Source organism: Mobula hypostoma, chromosome 3, assembly GCF_963921235.1.
Source record: "Mobula hypostoma chromosome 3, sMobHyp1.1, whole genome shotgun sequence".
NCBI classification, from domain to species: Eukaryota; Metazoa; Chordata; class Chondrichthyes; order Myliobatiformes; family Myliobatidae; genus Mobula; species Mobula hypostoma.
In genome coordinates this window covers 216,955,849-216,979,785 of record NC_086099.1, presented here as the reverse complement: position 1 = coordinate 216,979,785, position 23,937 = coordinate 216,955,849, and the positions used below count along the sequence as shown (strand labels likewise).

The 23,937-nt window shown below is 46.4% G+C and overlaps 1 protein-coding gene across 3 annotated transcripts in view; it reads left to right on the top strand.

Moving 5' to 3' along the window:
- The window catches only part of scn5lab (sodium channel, voltage gated, type V-like, alpha b), a 489,515-nt gene that overhangs the window by 325,283 nt on the left and 140,295 nt on the right, over positions 1–23,937 (top strand). For all 3 annotated transcript variants that reach the window (XM_063044491.1, XM_063044492.1, XM_063044490.1), the window contains exon 18: positions 16,587–17,039. In XM_063044491.1, the coding sequence (XP_062900561.1) occupies positions 16,587–17,039 (453 nt within the window). The remainder of the gene's footprint in view (positions 1–16,586; positions 17,040–23,937) is intronic.

Genomic DNA, 23,937 nt, shown 5'->3' with positions numbered 1-23,937 from the left:
AGCTTCACTTGCCCCATCATTGAAAGGTTCCCATAGCCTTTGGAGTCACTTTCAAGGACTCTTCATCTCATGTTATCAATATTATTTATTTATTTATTGTTATTTGTTTCTTTCTTTTCTTGATTTGCACGGTTTGTTGTGCTCTGCACACTGGTTGTTGAACACCCAAATTGATGCAGTCCTTAACTGATTGTATTATGGTTGTTGGATTTATTAACTATGCCCACAAGAAAATGAATCTCAGTGTTGTATACGGTGACACATATGTACTTTGATAATAAAGTTTGAATTTTGAACATGGAACTTTACAGTACAGTACAGACCTTTCAGCTCATGAAATTGTGCCGCCGTTTTAACCTACCCTGGCCCTGACTGTCCACTCGATCAATACCTCTTATCATCTTGTACTTCTTTAATAAGTCACCTCTGATCCTCCTTCGCTCCAAAGAGAAAAGTCCTAGCTTGCTTAATCATTCTTCCATTTCCAACCTGGGAAAATGTCCCTGGCTGTCTTTGCCTTTTATGGCTCTGTTTCTGCCACGGCAGATCTTTAGTTTCTCTACTTGTGCCATGTGCCTTTCGCCTCGCGTCATCACACCTCCGGTCATTATCCGACCTCCCTTCCTTCAGCCTACGCTGACCTTCCCTCTGTTCCTTCCTGCGCTCCCCACCCACCCCACCTTCAAAGCTATTTGGCCTCGAACTTCCTCTGGTTCCGGTCATCCGTTCCCCCCCCCCCACCCCCACCCATTCGCTAGCAATCTCTCTTCCTCCGCGGGCTGAGCTGCCGTGTTTGAGCCACGTGTAATGGGCTTGGCAAACCCTTCATTCAGCTGTTCGTTGGGACAGGACGCGGGCCAAATGCCCTTCCCATCGGTCAGCGGGTGGACAAAGTCACACGCTGTGGTTGGATGCCAAAAGCGGGGAGAGCACTGAGCATGTGGACTAGGATGTAACCCTATATCTGAGGATGTGGGAACATAAACAAAAAACCACTAAAATAGGAACAGACCAGGACAAATATTTTCCTTTATCCATGACCAGGGTTCCAGAAAGTATATAGCAGCATGAATTGTATGTAGATGATGCTTCAAAGTTGGAGAAAGATCCCAAAGTGCCTCACATTACAACCCCAGACAGGTTACTAGACCTTTACTATGATGCTCTACCTACGATGTGCTGTGCACAGAGTGGCTGGTGTCTACCACATTACAACAATGCCAACAGATGGCTGTAAAATTGGTTAAAAAGACACAGCCCAGTCCATCACGGGTAAAGCCCTCCCCACCATTGAGCACATCTACACGAAACGCTGTCGCAGGAAGGCAGGGGCCTCCATCACCCAGGACATGCTCCCTTCTCTTTGCTACCATCGGGAAGAAGGTACAGGAGCCTCAGGACTCATACAACCAGGTTTGGGAACAGTTACTACCCCTCAACCGTCAGGATCTTGAACCAGAGGGGCTAATTACACATGCCCCGTCACTGAAATGTTCCCACAATCTGTGGATTCACTTTCAAGGACTCTTCATCTCATGGTCTAGATATTTATTGCTTATTTATCATTATTATTATTATTAATTCCTTTTGTTTGTACTAGCACAGTTTGTTGTCTTCTGCATACTGGTTGAATGCCCAAGTTGGTGCGGTCTCTCATTGATTTGGTTATGATTATTATTCTGTTATGGATTTTTGAGTATGCCCACAGGAAAATGAATCTCAGGGTTGTATATGGTGATATATCTGTACTTTGTAAGGAGTTTGTTCTCCCCATGACCGTGTGGGGTTCCTCCTCTCACATTCCAAAGACGTACAGGTTAGTAGGTTAATGGGTTGAATTGGGTGGTGAGAACTCAATGGGCTGGAAGCATCTGTTACCCTGCTGGATCCCTAAATTAAATTAAATTAAAAGATTAACTGCTTGTGGGGTGCGGGGGAAGCTTTTAAGATGGTGTTGGATCTTTGTTTAATTTCTGATTCTTGGGATTTTTCTGGGAGTCAAAAACGGTGAGCAGTCTTAATTACAAGATTTCAGTTTACTTTAGAGTGCAAGCAAGCATACAAATACTAAGCAAACTAAATAAAGAGCCGAGAAACAGTGCTAAAAAGGGAATTAATGCTAAGGGGTGAATTGAATTGACTTGATTTCTTACATCCTTCACATACATGAGGAGTAAAAATCTTCACGTTATGTCTCCGTCTAAATGTGCAATGTGAAATCATAATAATTTATAATAAACAGAAGTCAATGTAATATAGAGTACACTCAGATCAGCGTGAGTTCATCAGTCCGATGGCCTGATGGAAGAAGCTGTCCCGGAGCCTGTTGGTCCTGGCTTTTATGCTGCGGTACCGTATCCCGGATGGTAGCAGCTGGAATAGATTGTGGTTGGGGTGACTCAGGTCCCCAGTGATCCTTCAGGCCCTTTGTACACACCTATCTTTGTAAATGTCCTGAATAGTGGGAAGTTCACAACTACAGATGTGCTGGGCTGTCCACACCACTCTCTGCAGAGTCCTGCGATTGAGGGAAGTACAGTTCCCATACCAGGCAGTGATGCAGCCAGTCAGGATGCTCTCAATTGTGCCCTTGTAGAAAGTCCTGAGGGCTTGAGGGCCAATACCAAACCTCCTCAACCGTCTGAGGTGAAAGAGGTGCTGTTGTGCCTTTTTCACCACACAGCTGGTGTGTACAGACCACATGAGGTCCTCAGTGTTGTGGATGCTGAGGAACTTAAAGCTGTTTACCCCCTCAACCCCAGATCCATCCTTCAGTTAGTCCTGACGAAGGGTCTCGGCCTGAAACGTCGACTGCGCCTCTTCCTATAGATGCTGCCTGGCCTGCTGCGTTCACCAGCAACTTTGATGTAAGCTTCCATTTCTCCTGTAGTCCACAACCAGCTCCTTTGTTTTTGCGACATTAAGGGAGAGGTTGTTTTCTTGACACTACTGTGTCAGAGAGATGACTTCCTCCCCGTAGGACAAAGGAATAGAAATGGTGCTAATACTTAGCCAATGAAAACAGAGAAAGGTGATAAACCATTAGTTTAGCTGCTGTACCGCTTTCTGCCAGTGAGCGTGAAAAATACATGAGTTAGTTAAAAAGTTTTGTTGTCGTTCAGTCATTGAGTCAAGTCCGACCCTTTGTGACCTCATGGACCATAGGGTTCATAGGGTTTTCATGGCCAGATACGGAAGTAGATTGCCAGGCCTTTCTTCCGCACAGATACTGCTGCTGCCCGTGTTGGGACCCGGCTGGGTTTGAACTCAGGACCATCTGCCCTGAAGTCCAGTGCTGATGCCACTGCACCACCAGCTGACTGTTAAAAAGCACAGCTCTTCCAAAAAGTATTATTAAAAACCAATAGCAAGAAGGTTTTGTTTTAATAGCCCTATAACGCTTTCCAAAAGTGAACTTTTGCAAAAAGCAGTTTGCTAGACGGGTAATAGCCACAATGATTTTTCCTGCCTGCCTCTTTGAGCAGAAAACATTGTACGGCTATGTGCTAGCAATCTGGGTTTGTGCCAGGACAGTTGATGGTCCTCGCGGGGGAACCACTGTGGTACCACATTGTATAGCTATGCCTGCAATCCCTTGCCATTGCTCAGTTTATGGCCTGAACAATCTTGGCCGGGATACAGTCCAGCAGCTTGAGTTTCGGATGCTCTATTTGGACAAGTCTGTGGTCTGATGATCTCTCAAACTATTTGTAAATACCGGAAACCCAATGTTCGAGAAGACAATTTAATGTCAACTGGTCGAGTTCTTTCTGTCAACCTGCCCAGAGCAGCGATCGGAGCTGAACTTTTATTACCGGCAGGAAGCACTCAGGCTGCCTTTTAAACTTGATCCGGCTGGGGAACAAAACAAGGCTGGAGCCCAAACACAGGCAGTGTCCTGGGAATAGGAGCAGGACCTCTTGTCTCGTGGAGCCTGTTCCGCTGTGTAATCATCAGATCATCGGTAAAACATGCAGAGCTCCCCTGACTCACCTTGACCCTTCGTATCCCGGTTGGCTGGAGCTGCCCTCCATAGCTCACACATATTGGGCAGACAGTGAGCTGCAGCGATGATTTTGGGGGTGGCAGGCAGTTCCAACCTTTCATCACCCTTTGTGTGAAGAAGCATCTGACCTCAATCAACCTGTACGGGCCCGCAACCATGACTGATTCTCTCTCTCTCTCTCTCTATCCCTCCCTCTCTCTTTCTGTCCCTCTCCCTCACTCTCTCCCCTTCACTGTCTGTCTCTCCCTCCTGCACTCTCTCTCCTTCACTCTGTCTCTCTCTAATCTTCTTCCTTTCTCTCTCTATCAATGAAGGGAGCATCTCAGGGAGGTGTAAAGAGGAACCTAGCATCTACAGCAGAGTACATGATTTTGTGCTGACTTTCTCACCAGCTCTTAAGATTAATCTAACCCTTTCCTCCCGCATAGCCCTCCGTTTTTCTTTCAACCATGTGCTCATCTAAGAGTCTCTTAAATCTTCTTAACGTTTTCCTAGCACCCAGCACTCACTGTGTACAAAGTCTACCTCTGACATCTCCCTTATAATTTCCCCAAAACACCTTAAAATTATGGTGTTAGCCATTTCTGCCCTGGGAACAAGTCTCTGGTTATCTTCTCGATTTATGCCTCTTATCATCTTATACACCTCCATCGAGTCACCGACGTTGTATACATCTCTGTCCACTCACCGACATCATATACACCTCCATCGAGTCACTGAGGTCGTAAACACCTCTATCGAGTCACCAACATTGTATACACCTCCATCGAGTCACCGAGGTCGTATACACCTCCATCGAGTCACCGAGGTCGTATACACCTCCATCGAGTCACCGAGGTCGTATATACCTCCATCGAGTCACCGACGTTGTATACATCTCTGTCCAGTCACCGACATCATATACACCTCCATCGAGTCACCCACATCGTAAACACCTCCATCGAGTCACCGACGTTGTATACACCTCTATCGAGTCACCGAGGTCGTAAACACCTCCATCGAGTCACCCACATCATAAACACCTCCATCGAGTCACCGAGGTCGTATACACCTCCATCGAGTCACCGAGGTCGTATATACCTCCATCGAGTCACCGAGGTCGTAAACACCTCCATCAAGTCACCCACATCGTAAACACCTCCATCGAGTCACCGAGGTCGTATACACCTCCATCGAGTCACCGAGGTCGTATATACCTCCATTGAGTCACCGAGGTCGTAAACACCTCCATCAAGTCACCCACATCGTAAACACCTCCATCGAGTCACCAAGGTCGTATACATCTCTGTCCAGTCACCGACATCGTATACACCTCCATTGAGTCACCCACATCGTAAACACCTCCATCGAGTCACCGACAACGTATACACCTCCATCGAGTCACCGACGTTGTATACACCTCTATCGAGTCACCGAGGTCGTATATACCTCCATCGAGTCACCGAGGTCGTAAACACCTCCATCAAGTCACCCACATCGTAAACACCTCCATCGAGTCATCGAGGTCGTATACACCTCCATCGAGTCACCGAGGTCGTATATACCTCCATCGAGTTACCGATATTGTATACATCTCTGTCCAGTCACCGACATCGTATATACCTCCATCGAGTCACCCACATCGTAAACACCTCCATTGAGTCACCGACATTGTAAACACCTCCATCGAGTCACCGAGGTTGTATACACCTCCATCGAGTCACCCACATCGTAAACACCTCCATCGAGTCACCGAGGTCGTATATACCTCCATCGAGTCACCGAGGTCGTATATACCTCCATCGAGTCGCCAGTGTTGGGCAGTTGAGGTGGGAATGTCAGAGAGGATGGAAAAGGTACAGGCGGGTCAAGATGAAGGGTTTTGATCTGATTAACAACTGCTTATTCCTCTCATAGATGCTGCCTGACCTGCCGAGTTCCTCCAGTATTTTGTGTGTGTCACCCTAATCAGATAGGTCCTGTCGTGCAGACTCCTTTCCGATGTCAGACTGACCAGCGTACAATTCCCTGACTCATCCTTGCAACCTTTCTCCAACAAAGGCATGAGATTAGCTGCCCTCCAGTACTCCAGTACCTCACCCGGGGAAACTCATTTGCATCTCCCCCTCCCCCTCCAGCTTTCAAATCCCTTACTCACTCTTCCTTCAGTTAGTCCTGACGAAGGGTCTCGGCCTGAAACGTCGACTGCGCCTCTTCCTATAGATGCTGCTTGGCCTGCTGCGTTCACCAGCAACTTTGATGTATGTTGCTTGAATTTCCAGCATCTGCAGAATTCCTGTTGTTTACATCTCACTACCCTGTTTTAACCGGTTGCCCATCGTATCCGACAATAACAGTGACCTCAGAAGTCCTGGTCCCATGGTACAGGTAGTTGTCACAACTGGGTCTCGGTTGCAGTGGATGACCGTGATGCCTTCCGTGCCTTATCATACACCTTCGCTCTCTACAAAGCTTTGCACTACCACCTTGCTGGCCTTTAGATCTCCCTGTTGACCTCATCCGCCCTGTCTGCTGGAGCTTTCTTCACATTCTGGGACAGGCATGTCCCTATCTCACCGGGATATGAGGCCCACCAGCCACCCTCACCGGGTCTAGCCCGCCTGTCGAAGCGGTGTACCAGGGTGTGGTCGCTGTCGCATGCAAACAGCTACTTAGAGCCACAGGTCAGAGCTCAGTGTCTGGTGGGGACCAGAGATGCTACCCCTCCCTGACACCTCAGACTCCCCACCCTGTTTCACGTCCCCCCTCATTCTCCTTCATTCTAAAGACCCTCCAGCCCAGTAACGATCATCAGAAGTACAGTGTGGGCACAGACCCTCTGGCCCAGCTCATTCATGGCAACTAAGATGTCCGTTTAAGCTTGTCCCATTTTCCTTGTTTGGCCAATATCCTCACCCTTTCCTATCCATGTATCTGTCCAAATATCTTTTAAATGTTTTTAATATACCTGCCTGAGCACCTTCTTCTGGCTTATGTTGCACACGTTCACTGCTCCCTCTGGTAAGAAGTTGCCCCTCAGCAGGAAGGTTAGGAACATTTAAGATATTCTTAGATTGAGGCCCTCTGCTGGTCAGAGTCGACCATTCTTGTTGAGTCCCTACTGCCTACGTGGTACGCAAGACAGGGCAGTACGATACGGAGAGCAAGCTGTTGCTCATGTAGCAGGATCTCCCTCTCCACGCAGCTGATGAACCCAAAGGAATGGCAGAGACCGATACAGTTTGGCACCAGCAGCATCGCAGGAGTTGCCAGTCAGCATAGAATCCAATGTAGGACTGTCATAGGGACTCCAGTTCCGGATCTTTCCCTCGGGGTTTACTCCCGAAGCCTTCCTCACGAGTGGGTATAGCTACAAAGCAGTGGAGGTTTGAGATCAGAGTTTTCCTTCTCCTAGGTGAGCTGCCAACCACGGCTGACAAGCCTCGTCTGCCTGAACTCATAGATAGGCACATGGATAAAAGAAAATTAGAAGGCTATGTGGGAGGGGAAAGTTAGATTGACATACAGCTTACACACACAACATATAGAGTAATATTACCACAAACAACTTAAATAATAAGGTGTATTTATGACACAAGTTAAAAAGTAAACAGTATAATGTTACTGGCTCTTCATTCGTGGTCTCACATCCTGGAGGAAGAAGCTGTTTTCCATCCCGCAGTTCTTGTCCTAATGCTACGGTCCCTCCTGCCTGATGGCAGTGGGTCAGAGACAGTTGGATGGATCGGAGGGATTACTAAGGGCCCGGCGTATGCAGTGGTCCTGATGAATATCTCAGATGGGTGGAAGAGAGACCCCAAAGACCCTGTCAGCAGTCCTCGCAACCCTTTGTAGAGTCCTGGTAGTCAGATGCTTTGCGGTTCCTGTACAGCACTATTGGATCCTTCTTGGAATGTCGAGTTTTGTGTTCAAGATTGACAAACACGAGAAAATCTACAGACGCTGGAAATCCAAAGCCAAGGATTTGCGTCTATTCGAGATCGTTTAATGTCATTTCCAGTACACAAGTGTGAAGAGAGAACAAAATAATTGTTACTCCAGATCCGATGCCGCACAAAAAAACACAGTAAGATAAAGAACAAAGATAAAACTACAAATACATAAGATAGCTTCTGTACATAGATTGATTGAGTCAGCTTATTTACACACGCTCCTGTACCTAGTGTTACTTTATAAAGTGACGCCTGGCACAGAAGTGTCTGTACGTAAGGTGACTCTGACAGGAAATGATAAATTAGTGGTGATGGTGGGCGAGGAGGGGTGGGTTAGTAGGTGGAGGCATTGATCAGCCTTACTGCTTGGGGAAAGTAACTGTTTTTGAGTCTGGCAGTCTTAGTGAGGACGCTGCGTAACCTTTCTCCCTGTTGGGAGTGGAACTCACGGACCATAAACAGGGAGGGTGGGATCCTTCATGATGCACCTGGCCTTTCTCTGGCACCTTTCTGCATATATGTTGTAGATGGCGGATAGGCTGGTGCCTGTTCTTAATTCCTACACCGTGGACTGCTTGTGTTTTGTGTTCAATGCGAGAGTGTCCATCGCCATCTGGATTAGAGAATTCAAAGCTAAATCCTAAACTGAATTATTCTCCTCCCGGAGGGACGTTTTACTTCTAATAACCTTTAACACAAGTGGCTCAGACTCAGGCTCTGAGAATGGTTAGAATTGAAATTACCAGCCTAATTAATAACCCTGGATATTTTCACAAATTGCCCTAATATTCAAAAAAAAAACACACATGCTATTTTTCAGAGTGCAGTTTGCAAACAAGATATCTTGGGTAAATTAGATCAGGGATAAGTAAAAGAAATATATAAATACAGAATAAATCTCTGACCACTCACACAGGCTTACTCACACCTACACGGAACACTCTGTTTCCATGGATACCAATTGATAAATTAATATAAAAAGGATATTTGATGTTTTCTTTTCATTGCCAATTTCGAGGAAGCTCTGCTGTAAAATGTCAGGTTCCATTACTTGTTATTGCGTGAGGGAGATTAATGAAAGTCAAATAGAATGCATATTCATGTGAGATTGCCGCCGTTATTTCTGGTTCTCCCTGAGCTTTGAGCTGTACTGTTCCTTCTTCCTGCTCTTGCTGGGATTCTCATCGAGTCATAGAAAATAGGCCCTTCGGCCCAACTTGCCCATGCTGCCTCACTATGCTAATCTCAGTTCTCTGTATTAAGATACTTAAATCCATAAGACTTTGGAGCAGAATTAGAACTTTTGACCCATCGAATCTGATCCACCATTCAATCATGGCTGATTTATTATCCCTTTCAATCCCATTCTCCTGCTTTCTCTCCTAATCTTCGATGCCCTTACTGGTCAAGAACCCATCGACCTTCGCTTTAAATATACCCACCGACTTGGCCTCCATTGCCATCTGTGGCAACGAATTCCACAGATTCACCCTTTAGCTAAAGAAATTCCTCCTCATCTCTGTTCTAAAGAGACATCGTATTCTGAGGCTGTGCTGTCTGGTGTAGACTCTCTCACTATTGGAAACATCCTCTCCATGTCCACTCTACCTAAGCTTTTCAATATTCGACAAGCTTCAGTGAGAATCCCCCCTCATTCTTCTAAACTACAGCAAGTACAGATCCAGAGCCATCAAATATTCCTCGTATGTTAACTCTTTCCTTCCCGAGATCATTCTCGTGAACCTTCTCTGGACCCTCTCCAATGCCAGCACATCCTTTCTTAGATAAGGGGCTGAAAACTGCTCTCAGTACTCCGTGTGGTCTGACCAATGATAGAAGAGGGTTAGAGAGTAAGATTAAGGGACACGTGAGAGATTTTACTCAGAGATCAGTGGATGTCTGGAACGCATTGCTGGGCTGGTGTTACAGGCAAATACATTGGGGACATTTAAGATAGGATCTTGGAGGTAAGGAAAATGGAGTGTGATTGGGCTGTTTAGCAGGGAAGGGTTAGATTGATCATGGAGTCAATTGGTACACTGGTGTCTGGTTTAGGAAGACGTAGAGGGGAAGTTTCCTCTTGTGGGAGAATCCGGAACCCGGGATCACTGTTTATAATAGAGGCCATTTATTTATTTATCGAGTGTGGAACAAGCCCTTCCAGCCCTTCGAGCCTCGCCTCCCAGCAATTCCCGATTTAATCTTAGCCTAATCACGGGCAGTTTACAGTGACCAATTAACCTACCAACTGGTACATCTTTGGACTGTGGGAGAAAACTGGAGCACCCGGAGGAAACCCATGCGGTCACTGAGAGAACGTACAAACTCCTTGCAGGCAGCAGTGGGAATTGAACCCAGTCGCTGGTTCTGTAAACCATTGTTTTAGCCACTATGCTACCGTGTCCCCCAGATGTTATTCTAGTAAACCCAGAATTGCTTCCAAAGCAGGAACTTTTCAAAATTAAAAATCCGGGTTTATTATCAAAGAACACATACCAGGGGTGATTGATAAGTTCGTGACCTAATGTAGAAGGAGTCTATTTTAGAAAACCTAGCACATTTATATTTCAACATAGTCCCCTCCTACACGTACACACTTAGTCTAGCGGTCGTGGAGCATACGGATCCCTTCTTCGTGGAAGTGGTCCGCAGCAGGGGTGATTGATAAGTTTGTGGCCTAAGGTAGAAGGAGATGAGTTATTAACTTCAAACTTTCTGCATTATCACTCAAAGCGTTGAACTGCACATGCATGTAATGAGAGCGTCTTGGACCTCCAGGTGGTCCACAGCACGGGTGATTGATAAGTTCGTGGCCTAAGGTAGAAGGAGATGAGTTATACAGCTCGTTACATGCACGTGCAGTTCAACTCTTTGAGTGAAAATGCAGAAAGTTTGAAGTTTCTCCTCATCTCCTTCTGCTTTAGGCCACGAACTTATTAATCGCCCCTGCTGTGGACCACTTCTGGAGGTCCAAGACACCGACTTCTACAAAGAAGGGATTCGTATGCTCCACGACCACTGGACTAAGTGTGTAAATGTAGGAAAAATAAATGTGCTAGGTTTTCTAAAATTGACTCCTTCTACCTTAGGCCAGGAGCCTATCAATCACCCCTCGTATGTCACTGTATCAACCCTGAGATTCATTTTCTTGCAGGCATTCTCAGTAGAACTAAGAAATGCAACAGAATCCGGTTTCCTCCCACATGCCAAAGACCCGCGGTTAGGGTCGGTAAGCTGTGTTGGTGCCCGAAGCACGGCGACACTGGCGAGCGGCCCTCAGCAATCATCAGACTGTGTTGGTCATTGATGCAAGCAACACGTTTTGCTGTTGGTTTCGATGTAGGTGTGACAAATACAGCCGATGTTTAATGATGAACAATCGCTGTTTCGGGCCGAAGCCCCTCATCACCTGTTCACTTCCCTCCCTAGACGCTGCCTGACCTGCTGGGTTCCTCCCGCATTTTGTGTGTGTTGCTCCAGGTTTCCAGCATCTGCAGAACTTCTTGTGTTAAACGATGTTGCTGGCTTTCTGAATTACATGCCTAAATATCATAACTGGTTCACTGAACTTTACAAACCTCGGTGTCTCAGTCCCTCTACCCACAGCCCCTTTGAAGAAGCCCTTGTGCCATTTGAGATATTAACATTTGACACAAGAATTCTCTCATTAGTGAGGTGACTAGTACATAAGTCCTGGTCTATTGGGGCAGCACGGTAGCATAGTGGTTAGCACAACGGTTTACAGTACAGGCGGCCCCGGTTCAATTCCCACCGCTGCCTGTAAGGAGTTTGTATATTCTCCCTGTGATAGCGAGGGCCCCCTCTGGGTGCTCTGGTTTCCTCCCACAGTCCAAAGACGTACTATACCAGTTATAGGTTAATTGGTCATCGTATATTGATTAGGTGAGGGTTAAATCGAGGGATTGCACTATTCTGCGCTGTGTCTCAATTAATGGATAAATATTGATCCCAGAGTAATTCAAACCCCATAATGGCATCTGAGAACAAGTTCAGTTAAATAAATGAAAATAGAAAAACTTTAGAGTTGGTATTTAATCCATCTGGACACCCGTTTATCCTTGCCGTGTGTGTCTGGCCGGTGAAATGAAAAGCCTGGTTGGGTTATTCAGAAGAAGTGAGTTAAAATCTCAGAGTAGCCCGGGAATTTTAATTCTGTTTACTAAATATAAAAAAGATCGTATCTTATTAAAAAATCTAAGGCTAAAATGTACGGGGTCATCAGAAAAGCAGACATCCCACCTCCCCCGGAAGTTCCGGGAGTCTCCCGCATATGAATAGTGGCTCCCTGATGCCCGCAAATTATATACAGTATCACAGAAATCAATTTTTTTGAGAGCGAGAGAGAGAGTAAGAAAGCAAACGAGAGTGCGAGACAGAAAGCAAGCGAGAGTGACCACGAGCGAGAGAGCGCGCGCCATGGCAGAGTGTTCCAAAAAGAAAATATAAAATGTACACAACAGGAATTCTGCAGATGCTGGAAATTCAAGCAACACACATCAAAGTTGCTGGTGAACGCAGCAGGCCAGGCAGCATCTATAGGAAGAGGTGCAGTCGACGTTTCAGGCCGAGACCCTTCGTCAGGACTAACATGTACGTCATCCCAGACTACACTAAAGTGTACCCCTGCCTAATAGGGATCAAAATAATGACCGTGTTGCTCACTGCACTGTTTGCAACAGTGACTTTTCTATTGCCCATGGTGGGTTAAGACTGTAAAAGACATGTTGAGGTGAGTTTAACAGGTGTCATTCGTTCATTAGCATAGCTAATGTTATTTAAACTAGCTGACTAGCTGCTAAGGAGCTACTCTATTGCAGACATCCCACCTCTCCCGGAAGTTCCAGGAATCTCCCACAAATTGATGGTGCTACCTCCCTGAAATGAGTTTTTGCAGGGTGGGATGTCTGGAAAAGCCCATCTGCTATGGGGATGAGAACCTGTTTGCAGTGTCACAGAAATGCCCCAGTGAGTTTCTCAGCTCAGGACTAGGTAGAGATGGGAGATGAGTCGTATGAATGAATATAGAACATAGAACAGTAGCGTACAGGAACAGGCCTTTCGACCCACAATGTCTGACCATGATCTCAATATAACTCATGCTATCTGTCTGCGTTTTATTCATATCACTTTATTCTCTGCCTGTGCTTGTGTCTGCCTAGATGCCTCTTCTGTGCTCCTGTTTCTGCTTCTACCATCTCCCCTCAGTGCATTTCTGGCATCTGCCACTCTCGGTGTAAAAAAAATCTGTTAAACTTTTCCCCTCTCATCATAGAGCTATGCACTCTACTATTTCCACTGTAGAGATATCAAATACATCTTATAATTTTATTTACTACCATTAGGAAGTATATAAAATTATGAAGCATTTGACATTTCCTTCTCCTCTGATGCTGCAGAGATATCAATCCCAATTGTCCAATCTCTCCTCATAGCTAACACAGTTAAATCCAAGCAACAACTTGATAAACCTTTTCTACACCCATCATAGTGTGACAACCAGAACTACATACAATACTCCAAATATGGCCTAACCAAAGTTTTATACATTTGCAATCGACTTCCTTACTTTTATTCTCAAAGCCCTGACCAATAAAGTCAAGTATGCAATATCCTTCTTTACCACCTTAGCTAATTGTCTTGTTATCTTCAGGGAGCCATGGCTTGAATCATATAAAATCTGAACATATTGGAGTAGAGATATACCAGGCTAGAATTGAGGAACGTTTCAAAACACTTTTTTAATTTGGCCTACTTATATGATTGCTTAATGCCTGTTGATGTTGATTATATTTATATAAATTGGTATATTTGATTACATTTTATTCCGTATAATGTTAGTCTTTTCTAATGATTTTTTAATTTGACTCTTTTTATGACAATGTTGATTTACCTTTACAATCTATGTAAAGCACTTTGAGTCTACATCTTAATGTATGATAAATAGTTATTATTATAATTATTAAAATTTTTGAAGAGATTCGGCCGACACTGGAAATCTTGAGAAACACACCCAAAGTGCTGGAGGATCTCAGCAGGTCAGGCCGCATCTATGGAGGAGAGACCAAGATGCCCACCTAAGGCAATCCCATTTGCCCAAATTTGCTCCATAAACGTTTCCTATCCATGTACCTCTCCAAGTGACTTAGAAATGTTGTTACTGTACGTACATGCCTTGATGACTTCCTCTGGCAGCTCCTCCCACAAATGTTCCACCCCTTTTGGTTCTTTTTTCAGTCTTTGACCTCTCACCTTAAACCTATGCCCTCTATGAACCCCTGAACCTGGGAAAGGGCGAAACACACACACGCACACGCACACATACAAAAGGAACTCAGCAGGTCAGGCAGCATATATGGAGGGGGATAAACTGTCGACATTTCAGTCCACGACCCTTCATCCGGACTGGAATCTTCCCCCTTCCGGTGCTGCGTTAGTTAAGGTGTGACATGCAATAGAAAAAGTATCATTCAACAATAACCCACACAGAATGCTGGGGGAGCTCAGCGGGGAGGCAGAATCTATGGAGCAGAATAAACAAGTGACATTTCGCATGCTGAAGCGTCACAGCCTGAAATGTCTGTTTATTTTTCTCCATAGATGCTGCCTGACCTGCCAAGTTCCTCCAACATTTCCCTTACTGTAGGAATCTTTTTCCTTGGCATGTTTCTGTAGCTATGGTTACAGCCGAACGGTGCAAGTGGCCTAACAGGCAATCCTCTGAGATCCTGATGTTCAGCTGGTCGACTGAGCCTTTCTCGGGACTGTCAGTTCCTCCTCACTGATTCCCCCTGTCCCCATCTCCGTTGCGGGTCACCACACATTACAGATCTAACGACAGAGCCGTTAATGATGGTCGGCTTCCTGACGGAATTGAAAGTGCTCGATGTGTCACGGGGCTGGGGACGCAGACACCAACAGCCAATCAGCAGGCAGGGACTGAGCGCCCATAACGGAATGATAAATGTGTCATCGTTAATGCAGTCACACGGCCCGGCTGGTCAGAGGTTGAAAATCTAATTGAGGTGGCAGGTATTTGTACTTTTATGCAATATTTTACCAAATAACTGTGGGGGAATGAGGTAACAGCGGCCAATGTTTTGCCCAAGTCCCCAACCTCCATCACCCCACTGACTGGAAAGCAATCGATTTGTAATTGGTTTACCTCCATTACCCTGCTGAGAACCCACTGTAACCTGTGTTTCAACTGCTGTTCTCATGGGATAGTCAATATAGCGCAGAACCTTGACATTTGGTCCCCTGAGTCCATAATGGCTATCAGAAATAGTTGGGCCAAAGGGTCTACTTCTGTGTGGTACAACTTTCTGACTATGGCTTATCATGCTTAAAGCAATTGACCCGCACCAATTTTTGTAGGTGCACCATAGAAATCCTGGTGCATCACTGCTTGGCAGGGCAGCTGCTCTGCCTGTGACCGCACAGAATTGCACAGCAAATCACAGAAATCAGTCATTCTCTGCAGACTACGTCTATACTTCTTGCTGTCTCAGTAAAGCAGCCAGCCCAATCAAAGACCCTACTCACCCCAGACCATGTCTCCACTGTCCCCCTCAGATACAAAGCACATAACCCCAGGGTTCTATCCCATCAGTATAGGACTACTTGAATGGACCTGTCAAATGACAAGATGGACTCCTGACCTCGTCATGGCCTCACACCTTATTGTCTGCCTGCACCGCTCTCTTTGCGTAACTGTAACACTTTATTCTGTGTCCTGTTTTTGACTCTCCTTTGCATTTATTTTAGTTATTGAGATACAGCGCGAAACAGGCCCCTCTGGCTCTTCGATCTGGGTCACCCAGCAACCACAGAGTTAACCCTAGCCTAATCACAAGTCAATTTACAATGGCCAATTCATCTACCAATTGGTATGTCTTTGGACTGTGGGAGAAAACTAAGATTTTCACTGTACTTCAGTACATTTGACAGTAATAAACCGATTACCAGGAATGGTTGGGGGAGGGGGCTTCTTGTTGTTTTGTTACTTGTAGCGGTCTGTTGCGTTGCTTTCTGTGTTGTTCATGCTAGGATGTGTGGAGACATTTGCAGGCTGCCCCCTGCACACCCTTGATTGTGTTGGTTGTTAACACAAACGTTGCATTTCACGGTATGTTTCGATGTACATGTGACAAATGAATCTGAATCCTCCCATTCCCTCTTTGTCACCAGTTGCTGCAGTCGAGGGGAGGGGCCAGTAATTTGTTCCCGATTGGCTGAGTTGACACATATTTAACCAATAAAAAGTAGGCAGGGTCAGGTAGAGTGGCCATCGTGGGAGTCCTGGAGGGGGGAGCTGAGGCTCTGCCAACAGAGGCTTTAGCAAGTGTGTACCATTGAGCAGCAGGTAGGGATCAGATCTTCTCCATAGGTGCTGCCTGACCTGCTGAGTTCCACCAGCATTTTGTGTTTGCTCCTCTGGATTTCCAGCATCTGCAGAATCTCTCGTATTTATGATTTTTTTTTTACCTTTGATGATGTCGATAAAGTGGCAGAACAGGGGAGGAGGAGGATTTGGGGAGATTAAGTTTAGCTTTCTGTGTCACTGGTGTTTTTTTGATGTACACGTGACAAATAAATAATCTTGACTCTTGAATCTGACATTCGTCCAGGTACTGAACCTCTTCCTGGCTCTGCTCCTGAGCTCGTTCAGTGCGGACAACCTGAGTTCTCCGGATGAGGATGGCGAGATGAACAACATTCAGATGGCCGTTGCCAGGATCCACCGGGGCATCCGCTTCGTCCGGGACGCCATCGTGAAGTTCTTCCAGAACCTGCGCAAGAGCTCGGACCCCGCCACGGAAGGGAAGACCATGATGGAGCTGCCGGCCTACGCCATCAACCACGCCGGCAGTGAGAAGATGAAGGAGGTCGAGCACAGGGACGGCAACGGCACGGCCGGCAGGGTTGGGAATAACGGCACCACGGTGGGCAACAGGAGCGAGGACTTGGCAGCCGAGACCCGGCTGACTGAGTGCGTCCCCATCGCCGTGATCGAGCCCGAGCTGGACACCTGCGAAGACGAGGAACAGAGCACCTTCACCGAGGTAGCTGTCGGCGGGCAGGTAAGGACAAGGCTGCTACTGTCCTGAACCTCACCGATTCCTTCCAACCCATGGGTTGTAACGTGGGTTCCTGTGTTACAAAGGGGCACTTACAGGATGCAGAGCGGGCTGAGAAGTGGCAGATGAGTTCAAACCAGGAAAGTAAGTGATTCACTTTGGAAGGTCAAACTTGAAGGCAGAGCACAGGGTCAATGGCAGCATTCTTAGCAGTGTGAGGGAACGGAGAGACCTTGGGGTCCAAGTCCCGCAGAGTTGCTGCACAAGATGAGAGAAGGCATATGGAGTATTGGCCTTCATTAGTCGGGGGATTGAGTTCAAGAGCCGTGAGGTAGTGTTGCAGCTCTATCAGCCCTGGTTAGACCCCACTTGGCGTATTGTGTTCAGCTCTGGTCACCTTATTATAGGAAGGATGTGGAAGCTTTAGAGAGGGTGCAGAGGAGATTTACCGGGTTGCTGCCTGGATTAGAGAGCGTGTCGTATGAGGATAGGTTGAGTGAGCTAGAGTTTTAGAGCAAAGGAGGATGAGAGGTGACGATAGAGGTGTGTAAGATTACGAGGCCTAGATAGAGTGGTTAGCCAGAGACTTTTTCCCAGAGTGGCAGTGACTAATATGAGAAAACTTACTTCTTAGGTGATTGGAGAAAAATATAGGCTACATGTCAGAGGTTTGTTCACACAGAGAGTGATAAGTGTGTGGAACACCCCACCAAGGGTGGTGATAAAGACAGATTCATGAGGGAAATTTAAGAGACTCTAAGGAACCTGGATGAAAGAAAAACGGAGGGAAGAGTGAGGTTGATCTTGGAGTAGGTTAAAGGGTCAGCACAGCAGTGTGGGCTGAAGGGTCTGTATTGTGCTGTAATGTTCTATGTTCATGCTTTGGGTAGGAGGAGGTGTCGTAGACTGACTGTTTCTCCAGGTTAGGGAGAGGCCTGGAATGGTTACCTCACTATACATTCCTTCTTTCTCAAGGGATGTGGATATTGCCTTTATCGTCCAGCGCCAATTGCCAACTGATAGCCACCCATCCTGGCAGATCTTGAGCCACATATTGGCCAGGCTGGTATTGCTGGTGCTTTCCTTTCCCTGATAACAGTGAAGCTGACGGATTTTTATGTCAATCCCACACTTCCATGAAGTCCACTCCTAGGACTCTCATTTTCAAGTCCAAGTTTACTCAGCTGCTTGAATTTAACACCCCTACATGACAGAGTGAGATTGCAGCTCTGGTCTCTGGCGTCAACGGTTCAGTAACATTCAATTCTGTGAAGCTCCTAGATGTGTACTTGCGGCTAGGTTCCTACAATTGGTGAAGACTGTGATGTTGCTTCTGCATTGATGTCTAGAGCAGGGGTTCTTAGTCTTTTTTATAATGGACCCCTTTGGCAGTCTGGTGAAGCCTATGGACCCCTTCGCAGAATAACGTATTTAAATATATAAAATAAAATAAACAGGATTACACAAGAAACCAGCTATATTGGAATACAGTATCAAGGTATTAAAAAGCAAATTTCTGATATAGTAATATATATGCTTCTTTATTAGCACATTAGATAACATTATTAACACGTTAAGTAGTGATGAGTGTGCTGTAAACAATGACAGAGGCCAAGTCTGTATGTATATTTAAGGCAGAGGTTGATACATTCTTGGTTAGACTGGGCATGAAGGGATACCGGGAGAAGGAAGGAGACTGGGGCTGAGAGGAAAATTGGATGAAATGGCCGACTCGATGGAGCAAATGGCACAGTTCCGTTCCTATATCTTATGGTCTTATGGATATTTTGAGATATTTGTGACAACTGTAACTTGATATGAAAATATCTATGATTTCTTTTGGTGACAAAGTCACAGGTACTGCTAATACTACTGTGGTTTGCTACCTGTTTGTAATGGAAGGAAGTGCTAAATTTCAGTTCGAGGTTAGTGAAGATAAAGCTGTAAATGTTTTCCCATCCAAGTTCACGGCCCCCTGGAATCTATATATAGATCCCTACGGTTCTGACCCCAGGTTAAGAACCCCTGGTCTAGAACATGAGTTCAAATCCTACATGGCGTATGAGTTAATTGAAGAAGTTTTCAGAGCATTTAACGGTGATGAAGAGATGAGGAACAAGAACAGGTCTCAACCAAACATCTCACATCAACTTTGCAATTGACTAAGATAGTCACAGAGTTGTATTATTACACAACACAGAAGTAAGCCCTTAGGCCCTAATTGCCTGTCCCAACATGAGCCATTTGCCTGGGTTTGGCCCAGATATTAAACTAAAGATTAACGATTACCTGTATTTGTCACTGTACATCGAAAAACAAAACGTACATCATTGGAGTAAACAACCAACACAGTCTGGGGATAGCCCACAGGTGTCACCCACAATTTTCTAAACCTAGCCCGCGCGGCTTTGGACTGTGGGAGGAAACCCGAGTATCCGGAGGAAACCCACACAGTCACAGAGAGAACATGGAAAAGTCTGTCCAGACCTTTCCTTGCCATGTAACTGTCCAAATGCCTTTACAACATTGTAACTGTACCCACCTCTAGCACTTGCTCCGGCTGCCCATAGCACCTACACACCACCCCCTGTGTGAAACGGTCGCAATTGCATCTTGCACCTTTCACCTTACATCTATGCCTTCTGATCGTAGACTCTCCTGCCCTGTGGGAGAGATCCAACTTATCTATCTCTCAGTGATTTTAGAAACAGCATGAGTTCACCCTTCAACCTTCTATTCCACAGAAAAAAACAGTCCCAGCTTATCCAGTCTCTTCTAACTCAAGCCCTCCAGTGCCAGTAACATCCTTATGAATCTTCCTGTGGTTCACTTTTTATTGTCAAAGTATGCATGTATAATACAACTCTGATATTTGTCTACTCTAGGTACCCAAACTCTGATTTTAAACCTCACTGCCTGGCAGCTGTACCCACCCATGGGAAAGGCTTCGGGAGTAAACCCCGAGGAAGAAATGTGGAGCCGGGGTGCCTGAGGCAGTTTGATGTTGTTTACAGCTTCACTCTGGCAACCTCTGCGACAGCACTGGTGCCAAGCTGTATCAGTGTTTGCCTTTCCCTTGGACTACACCAGTGATGTGGAGAGAGGGAAACCACTGCATGGGAAACAGCCGGTTCTTCAAATCCTCCCGCCCAGGCTTGACCCCCAGCCTATTCCAGAACAGCTGTCCATCTTAGTCAGAAATAAAACAGGGAAGTGTGGAACTTAAAGTCCACCAGAGGCGCAACCCCTGATCCCCTGGGATCGACAGCTGCCTACCAGATAGCCATTAAATACAGAAAGACCATGGGTGTTGGTGAAAGAAAAGACATGAACTCCCCTTCCAATCGGCATGAAAAAGAAAAGAAACAAAACTTGCAGATCCCAAAGTCCCCCCTCGCCCGTAGCAAAAAACAGTCACCACAACAATCAACAATCCTCTACACATACCAATCCCCGACCCCCTCACTCGCACCTTTTCCAGATTACCGAGACCCTCCCGAGAGCCGGACGACCAGAACTGCAGACCATGCTCCAAGTCTGGCCCGGCCAAGTATTTTATAGGAGTTGAAACATGATGTCTCACCTCTCGTTCCTCGATGTCTGACTGACGATGGCTGGTGTGCCGAACATCTTTGTCACCACTCTGTCTGGGTATGCCTCCAGGTGCAGGGAGCGATGGCCCCTGCTACTTACTATGCAAATCAGTCGTGATTGATCTGTCTAATTCTCGTCCGTCCCACTCGATTCCTCTGTTATTGAAACTACCGGATTGGGATGGCAAGTTAGTGTGACGGTTCGTTTAGTGCTAATATGGTGCTAGTGACCCGGGTTCGATTCCTGCCACTGCCGCTGTCTCTAGGAGCTTATGCATTCTCCCCGTGGCTGAATGGGATTCTTCCAGGTCTCCTGCTTCCTCCCACAGTCCAAAGACATCCCGTTAGAAGGTTAACTGGTCACATGGGTGCGTTTGGGCGAGCATGAGCTCTTTGGACAGGCGGGGCTGCGTCTGCAGATGAAAGTAAATGAAAGGAAACTCAGTGGCTTGACAAATACTGTGAGGAAGGGGATCTGCCATTGTTGTCCACTCTGGGCTCTATGGAAGGGCCTGACAAGGCAGCACATCAAAGGCAGTGGGAATGGACAGCCAATGCTGGTCACAGCCTGAATATAAATGGACAATGAGGCAGCAGCTCTTCCGATCCTACCTGCTGTGGCTCCGAGCCCGCTCACGTGGCTGACTCCTCTGTTTGCATACATCTGACTAAGATGGACAGCTGTTCTGGAATAGGCTGGTAGTCAGATAATCTGGGAGAATTAATGGTGACTAAGCACATGAGAAGGGGGAGCAGGAGTTTGTAGATTAGCCCCTCAAAGCTCTCCTTCAGTGAGCTTGCAGGTGGTCTGATCCATTTTGACACCCAATCCTCGAGCAAACACAACGGGCAACAATGTTTGGCCCAGATCCTGAACGATGAAAAAAGCAACGGAGTATTCCCAAGATAAAGCTGCTTGAAATGAAGGGCATTGGAATTGGTTTAGTGCTGAGACATGTACTGATCATATTAGATTGTTGATTAGTAAGAGCATCAGAGGTTATGGGGAGAAGGCAAGGGAATGGGGTTGTGAAGGTTGTGATGGAATGGCGCAGCAGACTTGATGGGCTGAATGGCCTAACTCTGCTCCTCTGTCTTATGTACCGAGACACAGTAAAGAGCTTGTCCTACATACTGTTCATGCACGTCAAATCATTACACAGTGCATTGAAGTAGAAGGCAAAACAATAACAAAGTGTAACAGCTACAGAGAGAGGGCAGTGCAGGTAGACAAGAAAGTGCAAGATCATAAGCAGGTAGATTGTGAGGTCAAGAGCCCATCTTGTCATACTAGGGAACTATTTACAGCTAGTACGAGGTGGCATAATTTTAAGGTGATTGAAGAAAAGTTTGGGGGGAATGTGAGAGAATTTTTTTTTTACACAGAATGGTGGGTGTGTGCAATGAGCTGCCAGGACAGATGATGGAGGCAGATACATTAGGAACACATAAGAGACTCTTAGATAAGACATGGATGAAAGAAAGATGAAGGGCTATGTGGCAGGGAAAAGCTAGTTTGATCTAGGGTAAAGGGTTAGCACAACATTGTGGGCTGAAGGGCCTGTACTGCGCTGTACAGTATAGCTGTTAGCATAATGTTTTACAGCGCTGTCAATCGTGGTTCTGTTCCCATCATTGTCTGTATGTTCATCCCATAGCCGTCTGGGTTTCACCTGGAAGCTTGGGTTGCCTCCCACATTATAAAAACGGGTTAGTTAGTGAACTGTGGGCATATTATGTTAACGCTGGAAACGCGGCGACAGTCACGGGCTGCCCCAGCGCAGCCACGGACTACGTTGGACGTCGACACAAACGAGTCATTTCACTGATGTGCAAAGTCAAAGTCAAGCTAAAACTCATTTTCTTGTAGCCATTTACAGAAAAATAAAGAAATGCAAAGGAATTTATGAAAAACTGCACATAAGAAATTTTGACAAACAACATGTGACAAAGCTAATATGAACAGTAGTAGTCCTGTAAATGAGCGCCACGGTGCTGTAGTGGTTCATGTGATGCGAGTACAGGTCAGCCCGTTGGAGTTCAGAGTTCAATCCTTGGCATCCTCTGTGTGTCCTCCCCATGGGATGCATGAGTTTTTCCCAGGCATTCTGGTTTTCCCCCACAGTCAAACGGCAGGTTAATAGTTCATTGGAAACTGTCCCCTGATTAAAGGTTCAGTTCAGGTTGTCGTGGGTTTGCTTGGGCAGTGCTGTTCGAAGGGCCTACTCTGAGGTGTCACTAAATTAAAAAACAACAGGGAAAATCTGTCCTTGAACCTGATGGCATGTGATTTCAAATTATTTCTCAGCTGCACCTCTGGATGTATTGGGGTCCCTAAAAGATGAAAGACCATATGTTTAAAAAAAAATGCTTTAGATCTATCCAAGCATCCGAAAGTTGTCACTCCTGGTCTGGTATTCCCTCCGATCTGTTTCACATCGGGAGAGCGCGAGGGGGGACCTGTCTCCTGGTCGGCTGACTGACTTGCAACTGCCGAGCAGGCTGTTGATTGAAGGGCAATTAGCTTGGAAGGCAGTGCCTTTGTAGCCAGCCAGGCGAATGCTTGCGCACCTCGGGGGCATCACAGAGCCATGCAGCTGTGCTTTCACCCTGACAGCGGCAGAATGTGAGGTGACTCGGCAGGTCATCAAAGCGTTGGTGAGAGTGGAGACTCGTTTATAGACTGAGATTAACGTGAAGCTCCTACGCCATTAGAAGGAGGGGTCACCGCATCCTTTCTAACAGATTGTACTGTGACTGCTCGAGTCGAGTACGGTGCTCTCCCAGCGAGCTGCAGAGTGGATTTCCTCACTGGGGAGTTCCTGTGCGTGATTTCGTTTAACATGGGGAGGCTGACGCTTGGGAGGCTTCCACGCTGTCCTTGACAGATCGGGGTCAGGGTCCAGTGGCATGACATGGAAGACGACTGAGGTCCCCTCACTGGTGCGGCCTTCCCCTGTCGTGATGTGTTATCGCCTTCCACCAGCTCCAGCTCCACTGCTGAGGACTTGGTCGGATCGCCCGTGGTGTGGAATCTGCCCCTTGACCTTATCACCAGGGGTGACCCTATCAGGCGCTAAGCTCCGGCCGGCATTGCTCCTGGGATCTTAGGAATTCTCGAGCTCCTCCACCACAGCAAGGTGATGGTCCTCAGAGGAGGCTTACTGAACAGTCCTCACAATCAGAATCGGGTTCCATGTCCCCGGCATTGTCGTGACACTTGCTAACTTTGCAGCAGCAGTACAATGCAACACATGATAAATAAACAAAAGAAAACTGAATATATTATAGTATATTAATATATAGGT